At 53.0% G+C, this 13,163-nt stretch overlaps 1 protein-coding gene and 1 long non-coding RNA gene across 2 annotated transcripts in view; one reads left to right on the top strand and one right to left on the bottom strand.

Moving 5' to 3' along the window:
- The window catches only part of USH1C (USH1 protein network component harmonin), a 45,266-nt gene that overhangs the window by 26,077 nt on the left and 6,026 nt on the right, over positions 1–13,163 (top strand). The window contains 8 exon segments of the mRNA XM_059137590.1: positions 1,799–1,951; positions 3,490–3,606; positions 4,140–4,622; positions 7,827–7,946; positions 8,930–8,980; positions 11,586–11,627; positions 12,139–12,192; positions 12,699–12,798. Coding sequence (XP_058993573.1) covers positions 1,799–1,951; positions 3,490–3,606; positions 4,140–4,622; positions 7,827–7,946; positions 8,930–8,980; positions 11,586–11,627; positions 12,139–12,192; positions 12,699–12,798 — 1,120 coding nt within the window.
- LOC131810040 (uncharacterized) overlaps positions 7,942–13,163 on the bottom strand; it is a 28,975-nt gene continuing 23,753 nt past the window's right edge. Inside the window, exon 3 of the long non-coding RNA XR_009345379.1 lies at positions 7,942–8,129. This is a non-coding gene — a long non-coding RNA (uncharacterized LOC131810040). The remainder of the gene's footprint in view (positions 8,130–13,163) is intronic.

The raw sequence follows: 13,163 nt of genomic DNA, 5'->3' as shown, positions 1-13,163 counted from the left end.
TGGTACTGATAGCTTTTTTGGTTGTTGTTGTTGGGGGAGGGGTGTTTTATTTTGTTTTGTTTTGTTTAATCAACAGAATGGCCATTCCTATCACGGTGCTCCCTGTGGGAAGTCATGCCCTTATTCTAGCAGCTGCCATTAGGCAGAATGTTCTTGGCTCCTCTCGGGGGAATTATTATCCAATCTATGATATGATGGCAGCGTTCATCTATCACCTGAGCCAAGAGTCTATTGAACATGGTAGGCAAGGAACCAGGCAGGACGCTGAAGCAATGAGAATCATTTTCTCAAGCAGTTCATAGAATTATCTGGGGGTGGACCTCTATCCCCAAGATGGAGGACCACCTCCAAAGCATATTATGTGTGCATGGAATTGGGGGTTGTCTTTAGGAGGGGAGGCAGGCTGACTCGGTCAGATGTCCATAAATATACCCTGAGCCTCTCTAGCTGTGGACACAGTTTTATGGCCGGTGCTGAGAAACTCAGTTCCTCGTTCCAGGCCTTCAATGCTGGGATGATTCAGGAATTCTGAGAGAAGACCCCCGGAAGGCTTGTTGGGCATGGGGGTGAGCTCCGTGAACCGGCAGATTTCTTCCTCCCCACAGAAATACCCCAGAATGCTGACACTCTCTGCTATCCCCTCTGCTGAGTGCAAACTCTGTCCTCTGTGCTGTGTGTGATGGGGCTGGTGCTTCCTCCGGCCGTGCCCCCAGGGGTTGCCAGCTCACGCAGGCATAGGAGAAACTGTGTAGGATCTAGAAGTCTCCGATGCAGGTTCTCGCACCACCACTGACTAGATGTTTGACACTGGTCAAGGGGCTTCACCTCTCTGGGCCCTGGCTCCCTCATCAAGAGAGCGGCGGTAATCCCTGCATATGAGATAATCAACATAAATCCACAAATAAATGTTAATTTTCTTCCTTCCTTACCCCTTGGCTTCCTTGCAACCTCATAGGAGAAGCAGCCAGGAAACCAGGTCTTATGAGTCCAATTCCAGCAGGAAAAATAAGGCGTCTGGTTGCTTTACATCTCCTATCCCAAATCCTCTTGAATTGTACAATCAGTATAAAGCAGTTAGGGCATTCTTCCCCACCCTCCTTTCCCATCCTGTAGTTTCTGGCTAATACTCAGTTCAGGGGCCTAGTTTAGAGGCCTCTACAGGATTAAATGGTCTGCAGCTTAAGCATCAGAGCAAAATCTGTTGTCCCTGGCTCTCAGTTCCCAGGTCTGAGGCTGGCTGCCACCTCTTAAAGCTTAGGACAGAGGATCTCTGCAAATGAGTCTTGCCAGCTCTCCCAGATTTTCTATAGACTCTCCCAGGATGCATCTCTGTTGCCTAACCATGAGACACATTTCTCTCCGGATGATGGAGAAGGCATGTGCCCAGATACTAGGACATAAATACAATGTATTTTATTTATATCATGCTCTCATGTTTCTAAAGCTTCTTTGTAGACGTTATTTTATTGGCTCTGATGGCAAGCCTGTGGGACAGGTATTTCTTCTGTATTGGAGATGAGGTGAATCGGGCCCAGAGAGGTTAAAGAACTTGGCCAGGGTCACACAGCTAGCTAGTGAACGAGCAAGCCAGTTCTTCTGGCTGGCACAGGGCCAGCAGTTTGCCTGCCCTAAACATGAGGTCCAGTGCCCAGGGCAGAGGGGCACAGCTGGGGGGTGGGCCCAGCACAGGTTGATTTTGTGGTGTTGTCTGTGAACTGAGCGCCCTGTTTGCCGTGCTGTGCCAGCATCGACACGACCATGTAACCCTTGTCATGTAAACACTGCCATGTCTGCTCAGAAAGGAAAGGATAAGAAGAAAGCCAAGTATGACAGCCTGCAGGAGTTGAGAAAGAATAAGAAGGAACTAGAGTTTGAGCAAAAACTTTACAAAGAGAAAGAGGAAATGCTGGAAAAGGAAAAACAACTGAAGATCAACCGTCTGGCCCAGGAGGTATGTGTCCTACTCAGAGGCCGGGTGAGCGTCCCAAAGGTCAGTCTCATTGTTCCCCGCTAAACTCCCAGGGAACCAGCTGGAGTTGTTTTCCCCAAGTGGAGTCCAGGGATGGAAGGGGCCCTGCCCTTCTGCTCAGTCTGGAACGTGGGTTCATCCCACCTACGCAGGATCATGGAGACTAACTTCTGGCTTAGATATATGTTTAGAACAGAGACTGGACTCCTTGCTCAAGCATGGGTCTGAGGCTATCCTCTCTGCCCAGATGTCACACAGATGGCTAGAGACTTGAGTCTGTCTCCTCCATCCCAGCCCCACCAGAGTATGACCCCAAGGCTAGGCCTGTCCAGCCTGGGTGCAGCTAGGAGATCTCTCTCCCTATGTAGGGTATGACCCCAAGGCTAACCTCTCTGCCTAGATTGTAGAACTAAAGTTAGCCTTCCATCCACCTATCATCAGGTCCAAGTCAGTTTGGAACCCCTACCCAGATTATGAGTCCAAGACCAGATTTCCCCAACTTGGCTTGGCTCTGACAGTACGGTTCTGAAGCTAAACCCCCTTTGTGCAGATGTGGTGGCTAAAGCTATTCTCCAATGAGTGTGAGGCTGCTTCCATCAACATAGGATATATCCAGGGGCTCGTGGGTGGTTCAGTCCATTAAGTGTCTGCCTTTGGCTCAGGTCATGATCCTGGAGCCATGGGATCAAACCCCAAGTTGGGCTCCTGCTCAGTGGGGAGTCTGCTTCTCCCTCTGCCCCGCCCCTCCATTTGTGCATGCCCATTCATGCTCTCTCACTCTTTCTTTCAAATAAATAAAATTAAAAAAAAAAAATAGGCTGTATCTGAGGGCAGACCTTTTCAGCCTGGAAATATATCTAAGGCTGTCCCCTTTAAGACATGACAAAAGCAATCATCCAGCAAGAATAATTCCTACTTCCTAGGTAGGAGTTGGGTGACCCTAACTCCCTAGCTATTGGAGATGTTATTCGTTCTGTTTCTCTTTAATATTTCCATGAATCAGAACGCCAAGCTGATTAGATTACAAACCAGAGTAATCCTGGAAAATGTGAAGTGCATTAGGTCTGGCATTAGGAATGAATAAGCTACAAAATTAAAAATAAAATCGAACTTGCACTTATGAGGCCAAGGCAGGCTGGAGGGGTGGAAAAAGAGCAAAGTAATTTTTAGAATGTGCTTGGAACTTTAAAAAGGGCCATTCTTGGAGAATCAGATGAACTTTAGAGTTCCTGGGGACCCTGGGAGCCTAATCCCAGCTAGTTCCCCACAGTGCATGAGACCCTCCTCTGAATTAGCCTACAAGTGCCACTCAGCCACCTGATTCCTCAGCACCCTCTCCCTCGTCATTTCTGCTTCTTCTGGGGCCAGCCGAGACAAGCTGGGGTCTTCGTCTGGAAGAGTGGACACACCCAACAGTAGTTTCTAAGGAAGTGCTTTCTGCTACTGACTTGAGCGTGCCACCCATGTGTGACTCAGTGTGCCCTTTGTCCTCTCCTTTTCGCACTGTCCTTGGGTCCTAGGTGTCTGAGACCGAGCGGGAAGACCTTGAGGAATCGGAAAAGATTCAGTATTGGGTGGAAAGGCTCTGTCAGACGCGCCTTGAGCAGATTTCCTCTGCTGATAATGAGATTTCGGAGGTAACCGAGCCCTTCTTTCCACAGACGCCCTCCTGCTGCCTTCAGAATGACCCACTCTGGGGACAGCGGGAGGGAGGATAGCCACCGGCAAACTTCAGTGTCAGGGCCACACTTACCAGCCCACTCTGCCTTGGTCTCTTGAGGAGGGGGACAGATCTGTATATCTCGGCTCCTCTCCAGAGTGACCACTAAGTCCTAGCTCATCTGAGATGGTCTCCGCTAGAAGTGTTGTCCTGTAGTCTTTGCTAAGAGTGCCCCTCACTATCAAGTCTGTTCCAGTTTAGATGATAATCGTATGATTACCTCACTTATCACCCACATGTGGCATAACTTGTCCCGCATTGGACACTCCCTCCTAGCCTTGACGTGGGCTCACCTGAGCACCTAGGTGACAGAGAAGTGATACCCCCATGATTCTGGCTTGTGGGCGGTGGGGTCTCCAACAGCGAAAGAAACAGAAAAGCATTATACTCAATGTATTGTGAAGTGGAGCCTTAGTCAGACGATTATAGAATTTCCTTGCAACCCCCCAGATGACCACGGGGCCACCGCCTCCCCCGCCTTCTGTGTCTCCCCTGGTCCCACCCCTGAGACGTTTCGCAGGCGGGCTGCACCTCCACACCACTGACCTGGATGACATCCCCTTGGACATGTTCTACTATCCCCCCAAGACTCCCTCCGCCTTACCTGTGATGCCCCACCCTCCACCCTCCACCCCATCGCCCAAGGTCCCTGCACCCCCAGTCCTTCCGTCATCAGGCCACGTGTGTGCCTCATCTTCACCCTGGGTGCAACGCACTCCACCCCCCATCCCCATCCCTCCCCCACCATCTGTTCCCACCCAAGACCTGACTCCTACCCGCCCGCTACCCTTGGCACTGGAAGAGGCACTGGGCAACCACCCCTTCCGTGCTGGGGACACAGGAAATCCCACAGAGGACTGGGAGGCAAAGAACCACAGTGGGAAGCCCACTAGCTCCCCTGTTCCTGAACGGAGCTTCCCACCCACCCCAAAGGTACCGTCCCTGTTCTGCATGCTGCGCTGGAAAGCAGAAAGAGTGGGTAGGGCTGCGGTGTTTCCCCCATCCTCCACTGCTCTCACGAGTGGAGACTGGAAGAAACATCACTCCAGCCCATTTTCCAGGAATGAGCTCTCAATCTGCACGTTGTGGTCTCCCTGCATGTGTGTGGTTTCTACTGATTTTGAAGTACTATCCTGCATGGTGAATTGCCTGGGATTCTTGGGATGAGCCACTGCGTATCCATGTCTATTGGTTTCTCTTTGTTCCTCTTGGCTAGTATGGGCTGGTAACATTCTGTACGGTACTTGCAAGCCTGTGTTACTGAATAGCCAGAGCTCTGTGTCACAGCCAGTCACTTCTGGATATAAGCTCAGACAACCGGGAATATGGGAAAAGGATCCCCAGGTTGACAGGGGAAAAAGAGGGGAGGCAAAGCGGTGAAGCAGTATTAAGCTGTGTAAATGAAGTGATGGCTCTGTCTGGTGCAGGGTTTGGACATTACAGCATTTTCTATGGAGTTAGCCAATTCCGCTGGCTTAGAGTATAATACCCAGAAGTTTCTGGCCAACTTCCAGCTATAGAAACAATGAAGACAAAGAGTTCCTAGAAATCTCCAAATTTACTATAAAAAGACTAGGGTTGTTTTGTTTTGTTTTTTCCTCCCCCTCGGATGTCAGGAGGCTGAACAGTGATCTTTCTCAAAAAGACATATTTCTTAAAATTGTTCTTAATCCAAAGACAATTTTGGAAGAGGCAATCCCCAAGGAAGATATGGAGCTTTGATCCCATGAGGGGACAAATAAAATATTCCTCTGTTGCAGTGGCCGTAGGAGGCCAGGCTTGAGTCAGAGTTAAAGCAGCTCATATCAGCTAAGGGTAGGAGGTTTGAGAGAGGGCAGTCAGTAGAACCTGATCAGCTGTTTTTATTAATCTTCTCTGCATGGATTTGAGGCCCAGTATGAAGAAAAGAATAATAAGCATTTCAGAGCATTAGGGAGAGCTTGGGGGAAGGTGGGAATAAAGAAATTGCCAGGTGCCCACTAGGCTGAAGCTTCTGTCAGGGGACTCTCAGAGGGACTCCTTCTCAACCTCTGATGGGTCCTGAGCCTTGCAGCTCTGACAGAGACATATCTGTATGTTCCAGGGATGTCTTGTCTCAGAACCCAACCAGGAGCGGGTTTACAGGGGGCTGAGTTAGCCTGACACAGAGGTCATATCCTTTCTGTGAGTCCCCCCGTCAGGAAGGGCAGCAGCTTTTCCTTGACAAATGTGATTCCAAAGCACTGATTGAGCACCAGCCTGTGTCTCTGTGTGAGGCGGGGAGAGAGGGGCAGTGCTACAGGGGACAGCGAGTAAATTGGCGCACCCGTGTTTTCCCAGACTTTGCCGTCTGCAGAATAAAAGGCTGAGCAGATAGGACTCAGCTATGAAATGGCACAGGGCCGGTGCTAGAGGGAGGATTCATTCTAATGGGAGCTGGAAGGAACCTCTGCAGAGTAAGGGGCTGATGAGCTGAACCTTGAAGGATGACAGTACATGGAGGTTGGGAGGAAGGGCATGGAAGGTACAGGAAATATACAGATGGTGGGGAAGAACCACCTGGGTTTGAACCCTGGCTCTACCACTGGCTGGAGGACTTTGGGCAGGCATTACTTCTCTTGTCTGAGCCTGGGGGTTCTCATCCATAAAATGGGAATGCTACTGGCACCTACCTGTTATGAGGATCAAATGAGTGAATCCATGAACTCATTCAAAGTTAGTACTTAGAATGGTGGGTATGTAGTGGGGGCTCAGTAGACGTTAACCATGATCAGTGACATGGTGACACAGTGACAGGATACAAGAAAATTCGGGTGAAGCTGCGAGCATGAGATTAGAAGTAAACTCTATAGGCTTTTTTTAATTTTTTTTTTTTTTTTTTTTTTTTGATGGAGAGAGAACACACAAGTGGGGGGAGGGGCAGAGGTAGAGGGAGAAGCAGGCTTCCCTCTGAACAGGGAGCCCAACTTCAGGTCCATCCCAGGACCTGAAGATCATGACCTGAGCCGAAGGCAGATGCTTAACTGACTGAGCCACCCAGGCACCCCGACTCTGTAGACTTTTGAGTCAGAGTCAAGATTCAAAAGAGAGTCCAGTTTTCTCAGACTCCTCCAGGAATCACCAAGTTCCCACTGTTCATTCCCGATCAGAGAACCGGGAAGGTTGAAAGTTCCTCCCACATAAGGAGCCTCTGAAGAACTGGACCTAAATGTCTTAAGTGACATCAAGGTCAGGGCTGTTCCTGACCTGAAGGCCAGGGGGCTGCTATTTGCTTAGCTTCAGCCTCCCGTGTCAGCACTTTGGCCCGTATACCCCGACCCTGCCGCAGCTGCTTCTTGTGGCATCCCCCTGAGAGGTGTCACTGACAGCACACAGTGTAGGCAACCCCACGACTGCGTCTGAAGACCATCCCGGCCACCAGCAGACCTTGGGTGCTGGGAACAGTCCTGTCAGCTTGGCACGTATGCCTGCCATACCAGACCTGCCGGAAGAAGGTTTTTAGGACCATATCTACCCCCAGGTACCATCCTGTGTGCCCAGCATACTACTAAGTCCTTTATTCATTCAGCATGTTCAGTGAGCATCTACTCATATACTCATATACCGGCCACTATGCCTGGCACTGGAGAACTACTGTAAAATGGGCAACCCAGTCCCAGCCCAAACCACCTGGTAGGGACAAGAGATAAGCAAGCAGGAGACTACCGTGATATCTGGGGGGACATAGGGGAACATAGGTGCTGTGATGAGTCAGAGCGGAGAGAAGAAGCTCAAAGAGAGGTGCTCTGTGTGCAGTGGGGGAATGGAACTGTGGCCAGAAGAAATAGCCTTTAGGGAGAGAGGAGGCTAGATGGCACCCACGGCCAATGAGAGAGAGCCTGGGAAGTGTATCCTCTGTGTGACAGGGGCTGCTGGCACTCCTAAAATCAAGCCCCTGATTTCTCAGAGCCACCCAGTAGTTTCTGTGGCCTCAAAACACACTTTGGCCAATGGACCTGTCTCTCTGCTAAAGATCACACCAACCTCCAACAGGGTGAATGACCCAGGGGGCTCAGCCAGTGCATGGTGTGTATTTGCATGTGTGTCATAGTGCCATGGTTGTCCTGGGCCACCCCCACCATGCCCTCATAGGGGTTTCTCTTACACTAACCCTTGTAGACATTTTGCCCAAGCCCACAGCCTCCACGAGGCCCTGGCGTGTCCACTATCTCCAAGCCCGTCATGGTCCACCAGGAGCCCAACTTCATCTACAGGCCAGCTGTGAAATCCGAGGTCCTGGTAAGCCCCTTGGGACCCCTCCAGGGCATCTCCAGAGGATCAGATAAGGGCTGTCTCCTCTGGCTTCCACTGCCTCTGGATGGAGAATGAGGTGGGGTACAAGCTCACATTACGAGCCAGCTTCTGACTTCTTCTTGACCAAGAGATGAATCCATGCGGGTACCAAACAGGCTGGAGCTCCCTCTAGAAGTAAGAATGGTAACAGCTCAGGCTTACCATTTGCCCAGCATGTGTCAGGATACTGAGGCTTAGAGCCTCAGGGCAGAGCCAGATCAGACTCCAGCTCTTACCTCCACTGCCATCTTGCTAAACCTCCAGTGAGTCCATTGGCCCTGGCCTCGGCCTCTAAGTCCTGGCGAGGCACGACAGGGAACATCTCAGATTGGGGACCGTCCAAAGAGGAGCCACTCACGCTCTCCATCTCGTCTCTGGCTCCATCTCAACTCTCGCTCCTCTGGACTGGGAGTGTGAGGTGTGGTCCTGGGGGAGCAGTAAGGTCTGCCCACCCCCAGTCGCCTACGGCTGAGCGACTCACGCAGAACCCCATGTCCCCGGAGAGGGGTGCCAGTCTCAGACTGGCCTCGCACCCCCGGTGGGAAGAGAGTCATGCCAGAATTTTTCTTCCCCTTTCAAGGAAACCTTATCCAAATGTCAGGGTAGGACAGCTCAGATACTTATTTTGAGCTTTTGCTGTCCTGTCAGCTCCCCAAAGAGCAAAGTTCACGCCCCTGTGATAAGCCCTGTGGAGGCCTGCGTGCCCGTCCTCTGCCTGGTGACAAAGGGCGTGTCTGCTGACTAGAACCAAGGAGCTGCTGTACCTGGGGGTGTCGGGCCGGCCCCCGACATGAATCAGGCCGCCTCTACTTGGAGCGGGAAGTTGGCAGGGCAGCCCCAGGCTGGCAGGCCCGGGGTCTGGCACCAGAGGGCAGACGAGGCCTATCGGTAACATCCAGAGTGGAACTTTTTTTTTTTCCTTCTGGCAGCCACAGGAGATGTTGAAGAGGATGGTGGTTTACCAGACAGCGTTCAGACAAGTAAAGCGATCCCCGCTGTGTGTCTGTAGACCTCCCCGCCACCCCTGTTCCTCCCGCTCCAACTTCTCTCTCTCTCTGGGAGTGCCAGCTGGCTCTGAGGTGATCCGCCAGAACCTCAGGCCCGAGCCATGTCCCTGTTCCCTGCAGCCAGGAGTGGGGAAGGGTCTCGTATCAGGAGGGGACCCCAGCCTTATTAGACCCTGTGCCCCAGCTGAGAAAGCAGCAGGAACCCTGGGGGCTCTGCTCTTTGGCTACTGTTTGTCCAAAGAGGAGCAGGAGAGAGGGTCACAGAGGCCACGCTGGGCCCTCTCTCCAGCCCTGGGAGAGAAGGTGCCTCCCTGCCCCTTCCCTGGTCTTGTCCCCTCAAGACGGCTCTCCCTGGCACTAAACCGGTCAGGGAGGAAGTGGCAGTCCAGGTCCTCTACCTGTCCGGGGTGCTTCTGGGTTCAACAAGGCTGTGGATGTCCTTCCTGGTCTGTGCGTGGTATGAGGCAAGCAGCCACTCACTTTCCCACCTCCTGGGGGCTTGTGTTCACAGTGCCAGCCATCTGATGGGCTGTCTCGCCACCACTTGTGGAAGAGATCCCCAGATAGAGAAAGATCTTGCAGCCAACCTCACCTCTCACCCACCACCAGACTACAGGTGTCAGCCTCACATGGGAGTTTGCGAAGGAGGCTGCTCCCAACCCAGGACTGGGGAGTGACAGGCAACAGCTAACCCCGGGCCAAGTGCCGTGTCTGAATACTTAAGGCATAGAAACTTATGTAATCTTTACAGCAACCCTAGGAGGTAAGTAGATGAGAAACTGAAGCAGAGAGGTTAGGAAACGTGCCCATGAAGTCACAGCTGTTGTCAGACCCTAGATTTGCATCCAAGAGGTCGGGCTCCTACTCACTCCACCATCTGCACTGGCAAAACACTGTGATCACAAGGTAGACATTTCAGGCCTCGTTTAGGGCACAGACAGTCCTCCAAGGGGGAGAGGCTGAAAGGGAGGAGCCCAAAGACCCAGACTGGAAGTTGAACTCTTGCTCTACTACCCACTGGCTGGCTGACCTTGGGGGGATGAATGTCACCTTTCTGGGCCTCAGTTTCCCCATCTGTTGGGTGTAGGGTTGGGCTCCCTCTTCAAGGGCTGACCAGCTGTAGTGGCTTATATGTGCATGATTTAAATTCGCACAAGACACAAACCCTTGCAGTCATGCCCATTCTAAGAGCAGATTCTCACAGGGAGGGAGAAGGAGAAACGCACAGCCAGCACTGTCCAGTTTCCTAGAAATAGCCAGAAGTCATCAGGGCCCTCCGTGAAAGAGCTTGACTCCATATCCTGCTTCCTGACCTCTCCGGCACATGGATTTGCTGCCTCCCTTCCTCTGTCTGCTGCCCGGATGCCCAGAGACTCACCTGGGAGTGGCCTCTGAGTGGTGTCAACCTCCAAACTCCCAGGCCTTGTGGGGCTGAGTCTGGGTGACAAAGCCTAGATGAAGAGGGAGGGAAGATTGATGCCGAGGAAGCCACCTGCCAATGTTTGGCCCTCATCTTGTGCCCAGAGCTTTGTTGCTGCCTGCTGGGCAAAGGGAGACAGTGGCCTCCTCTTGATGTTGACCGCGGGCCTCATGGGACACCTGGTGTGACCCAGGGAACTGTGGTGGGGATGGCACCATTTGGTCCAGCAGGGACCTCCCTGGGCCTCTTCCACAGGGCCCCTCCTCTGCTCCTGCCTGCCCGTGGGGACTAACAGAGGCTTTGCTACCTAGGACTTGGCATGCCTGGCCTCCGAGTCTGAGGACCCCCAGCTCCTGCTCTCTGGGGGGGGATTCCCAAGGAAGGGAATGTGTGCTGACTCTGCCCCCATCTTCCTACTTACCAACTTGTTTCTACATCTTGGGGACATTGTTTCCACAGCCCTCACTAAGCCAGGTTCTCTGAGACAAGTCCTCTCCTTCATCCTCTCCTGGCTGACGTTCTGGGAGGCCTCTTACATCCTAAATAAACATCACATTAAGAACAGTGCTAGGCACCAGGAGAGCACAGACACTCCTCTTCCTCTTGGAGCCTGACATCCCTTTGCATGGCCCACCACCCTGCACCAGTGTCCTCTTGTGTCTGCAGTCCCCAGGGAGTCCCGCTTCTTCAGCAGTGTTGTCCTTCTTTGGGGTCAGAGCACTGGGTGAAGAACGGGCCTTCACCCCCAGAGCCTGAACCTGGCCTTGAAGGAGCACTTGGAGGAAATCAGGGAGGGCCTAAAGGACCTGAGGCTGTGGGCGGCCTTCAGCAAGGCCGACGGGGGCTGCTCAGACCACCTGGACATCACCAGGGGCGCCTGCCAGTCACACTCGGCCACCCCGTTGCAGCAATGCCGGGTCCAGGGCTGGACTCCTCCACATGCTCGCATAGCTTCTGGCTTTCGCCAGGCAGGGGTGCTCTGCCTACTGGGACTTCCAGCTTCCTCCCTGCATCTTCATCTGGGCCCCATCTGGCCCCCCCACTCTCTCCTCTACATCTGACCCATTTGCATCTTCTTCCTCTGCCCTAAGTTTGTTTCCTGCAGTGACCCTCAGGAAAATCTCCTCTGTGGCCCTAACACCCACTCTTTGCTTCCAGGATTTCCGGAAATATGAGGAAGGCTTTGACCCCTACTCCATGGTGAGACAGAATGCTCCTCCCCCTGGGGAGTCATCCCAGGAATGTGGGTGAGGGTTACAATGTGTGCTCCCTCAGGCCCTGGGGGTCCCAGGGATGAGGTGGGGCACATGAGGAGCCCCCAAGGAGCCCCATCTGCTCTTTTCTGTGAAGGTTCCTTGCAGACAGCATTCTAGAATGACCCATAGGACTGGTGTATGTGTTGGGGGGCAGTGGGGTTGTAAGAACCGTTACGCTTGCTGAGCAATGACTGTGTATCAGGGGCTGTGCGGTTTGCTGGGTTTTTATAGGGCATGGCCTCGCCCCGCCCTCCCAATATTCTCAGGAAGAATGGATCTGGGATTTCTGGGGTTACCACTTTTGTGTGTCTGTGCAGCCCCCATGAGGTCTGGGACCCCCAGGCAAAGACCAATGGGTGTGGGGCTAGGAAGGGTCCCCTTGGCCATACACTCTGTGGGACCCCCACCTTCATCCTCCAGGCAGACTCAAGGTCCCCACTGTCTGTTCCCTCTAGTTCACTCCAGAGCAGATCCTAGGGAAGGATGTCCGACTCCTGCGCATTAAGAAGGTACGTGGTCGGGGCAGGGCTGGGGAGCCCTGGGTAGCTCAGTGCGTTAAAGCCTCTGCCTTCGGCTCAGGTCATGATCTCAGAGTCCTGGGATCGAGCCCCCTGCCTCTCTGCCTACTTGTGATCTCTCTGTCAAATAAATAAAATCTTTAAAAAAAAAAAAGAAGGTATGTGGGGACCTGGAGGTCAGGCAGGCCACCATCTTTCTCTGCCCCAGCCCGCTCCCATCTTGGTGTTCTGCTTCTCCTACTCTGGAGGTGACTCTTGGATAACTCCTCAGATCCCCACACTTTTCCTTTCTGCCTCAAGGATGTCCCCTCCCGTGGTGGGGTCGCACACCCAGGCCCCACTCAGGGTCCGTGCCCCCTTTCCTTCCTGATGGCACTGTCATTGGGTCCATGGCTTCTGTGGCCCTCTTTATAGCCCTGTCAAGAGGCTCCTGAGTACCCAGCCGTCCACAGGCTGCTGTCTGCTTGGCTCTCAAGGGCCTGTTTTTCTCCATCCAGGAGGGATCCTTAGATCTGGCCCTGGAAGGTGGTGTGGACTCCCCGATCGGGAAGGTGGTCGTCTCGGCTGTGTATGAGGGGGGAGCTGCTGAGCGACATGGTGAGTGCGGACCAGCCACAGTCCAGTGGTTGTACAGGGACCCAGGAAAGCACACGGCTTCCCATTTTGAAGTGGGCTGACTGTTGCTCAAGAATTCCCCCATCTGGATCTACCCGTCCGTCTACTGAGTCCCACATGTTGCCCATGGGCATAAGATGGTGCCAGGACTACGGGCATACAGCTCACCAGACCCCACCCTGCCCTTCAGGGCTCCCCATCTAGTGGTGAAAACATGTTCAGAATTGCCAGATTCCAGCCATAACAGTGCAGGGTGCTAAGAGCTGACAGGGGACTGGAAGAATGGAGAAAAGTTGTGGGACCCTGAGGGACCCCTGACCTACTAAGGGAAAGGGGACCAATGGGAA

Source organism: Mustela lutreola, chromosome 1 (assembly GCF_030435805.1).
Source record: "Mustela lutreola isolate mMusLut2 chromosome 1, mMusLut2.pri, whole genome shotgun sequence".
NCBI lineage: Eukaryota > Metazoa > Chordata > Mammalia > Carnivora > Mustelidae > Mustela > Mustela lutreola.
Note: the sequence above shows the minus strand (reverse complement) of the source record. Positions and strands in the feature narration are given on the sequence as shown.